This window comes from Plasmopara halstedii, assembly GCF_900000015.1.
Source record: "Plasmopara halstedii genome assembly, contig: Scaffold_650, whole genome shotgun sequence".
Taxonomy (NCBI): Eukaryota; Oomycota; class Peronosporomycetes; order Peronosporales; family Peronosporaceae; genus Plasmopara; species Plasmopara halstedii.
Genome location: NW_020187567.1, coordinates 327590 through 329523, shown reverse-complemented (window position 1 = coordinate 329523; position 1934 = coordinate 327590). Strand labels below are relative to the sequence as shown.

At 45.1% G+C, this 1934-nt stretch overlaps 1 protein-coding gene across 1 annotated transcript in view; it reads left to right on the top strand.

Moving 5' to 3' along the window:
- Positions 1–35: 35 nt before the first annotated feature.
- PHALS_12727 (hybrid signal transduction histidine) overlaps positions 36–1934 on the top strand; it is a gene marked incomplete at both ends in the record, with an annotated part of 1983 nt that continues 84 nt past the window's right edge. The window contains one exon of the mRNA XM_024728333.1: positions 36–1934. This exon is cut by the window's right edge and continues 84 nt beyond it. Coding sequence (XP_024578821.1) covers positions 36–1934 — 1899 coding nt within the window.

Sequence of the window (1934 nt, the reverse complement as noted above, 5' to 3'; positions counted from 1 at the left end):
CCGCTGAAATAACACAATATACTTCAAACGACGTGATGGGAGAGAATCTGGTAGAGAAATTCATAACGGAAGATTATCGTGAGGCTGTCGGTTTAGTTCTGACCAAGGCATGTGAAGGCACTGAAACCGCCAATTTCGAGTTTCCGTTGATGACCAAGGCCGGCCGTCGCGTAGAAATATTGCTGAATGCAACGTCTCGTTTCAATGAGATTGGTGACGTTATGGGAATGGTTGGCATTGGCCAGGACATCACAGAGCGTATTGCTCAAGAACAAGAATACACGCGCTTAATTGACACTGCAAATGCCCCAATTTTCGGTGTGGATATAAATGGACATGTGAACATTTGGAACCGGAAGGCTGCTGATATTATGCAGTATTCTAATGAAGATGTGCTGGGTAAAGATCTTGTCGCTGAGTTCATTTCCAATGAGTATAAGGTTCCTGTGCGCAGCGTGCTAGAGAAAGCGTTTGAAGGCATCGAAACGGCCAATTTTGAGTTCCCTTTGATCACGAAGGCAGGTCGCCGCGTAGAAATTTTGCTAAACGCAACTCCTCGCTACAATGAGCGCGGTGAGGTTATGGGCATGGTAGGTATCGGTCAGGATATTACGGAGCGTATCGCTCAGGAACAAGAGTACAGCCGCTTAATTGACACGGCAAATGCTCCAATTTTTGGTGTTGATATTGATGGCCGCGTTAATATTTGGAACCGTAAAGCTGCTGATATTATGCAATATACGAACGAAGATGTATTGGGCAAGGATTTGGTTGCTGAGTTTATCTCGGAAGAGTACAGGGTGTCTGTGCGTAGAGTGCTTGAAAAGGCTTTTGAAGGTGTTGAGACTGCAAATTTTGAGTTTCCATTGATAACAAAAGCTGGTCGTCGGGTAGAAATATTGCTGAATGCTACTCCGCGGTACAATGAGCATGGCGAAGTAATGGGTATGGTTGGTATCGGCCAGGACATTACGGAACGTATTGCTCAAGAGCAGGAGTATACGCGTTTGATCGATACTGCGAATGCCCCAATTTTCGGTGTCGATATAAATGGGCATGTAAACATTTGGAATCGTAAGGCTGCTAACATTATGCAGTACACGAACGAGGATGTACTGGGAAAGGATCTTGTAGCTGAATTTATCTCCAACGAGTACAAAGTGCCTGTGCGTAGTGTTCTTGAAAAGGCATTTGAGGGCGTCGAGACAGCCAATTTTGAGTTCCCACTGATCACGAAAGCCGGTCGTCGCGTAGAAATATTGCTGAATGCGACGCCTCGCTATAATGAGCATGGTGAAGTTATGGGGATGGTAGGTATTGGCCAAGATATCACAGAACGCATCGCTCAAGAACAGGAGTATACGCGGTTGATCGATACTGCAAACGCTCCAATTTTCGGTGTGGATACGAACATGCGGATTAATATTTTTAATCGAAAAGCTCAACAGATCACCAACTTCTCCTCGGAAGAGGTTGTGGGTGAAATGTATGTTGAAACAATTATTTCTCCCGAATTTAAGACTATAACGTACGAGATCATGTGCCAAGCGCTACAAGGAAACGAAACCGCTAGCTTCGAGCTGGCACTAACGACCAAGACAGGTCGTAAGGTCAACATTTTACTGAATGCCACTGCTCGATTTGACCAGCATGGAAGGATCGTTGGTGTTGTAGGAATTGGTCAAGACATTACTGATCGCATTGCCCAGGAACAAGAATACACGAGATTAATTGACTCAGCCAACGCCCCTATATTCGGTGTGGACGTGAATGGATGCGTGAATATTTGGAACAAGAAAGCCGCTGAAATAACACAATATACTTCAAACGACGTGATGGGAGAGAATCTGGTAGAGAAGTTCATAACGGAAGATTATCGTGAGGCTGTCGGTTTAGTTTTGACCAAGGCATGTGAAGGCACTGAAACCGCCAAC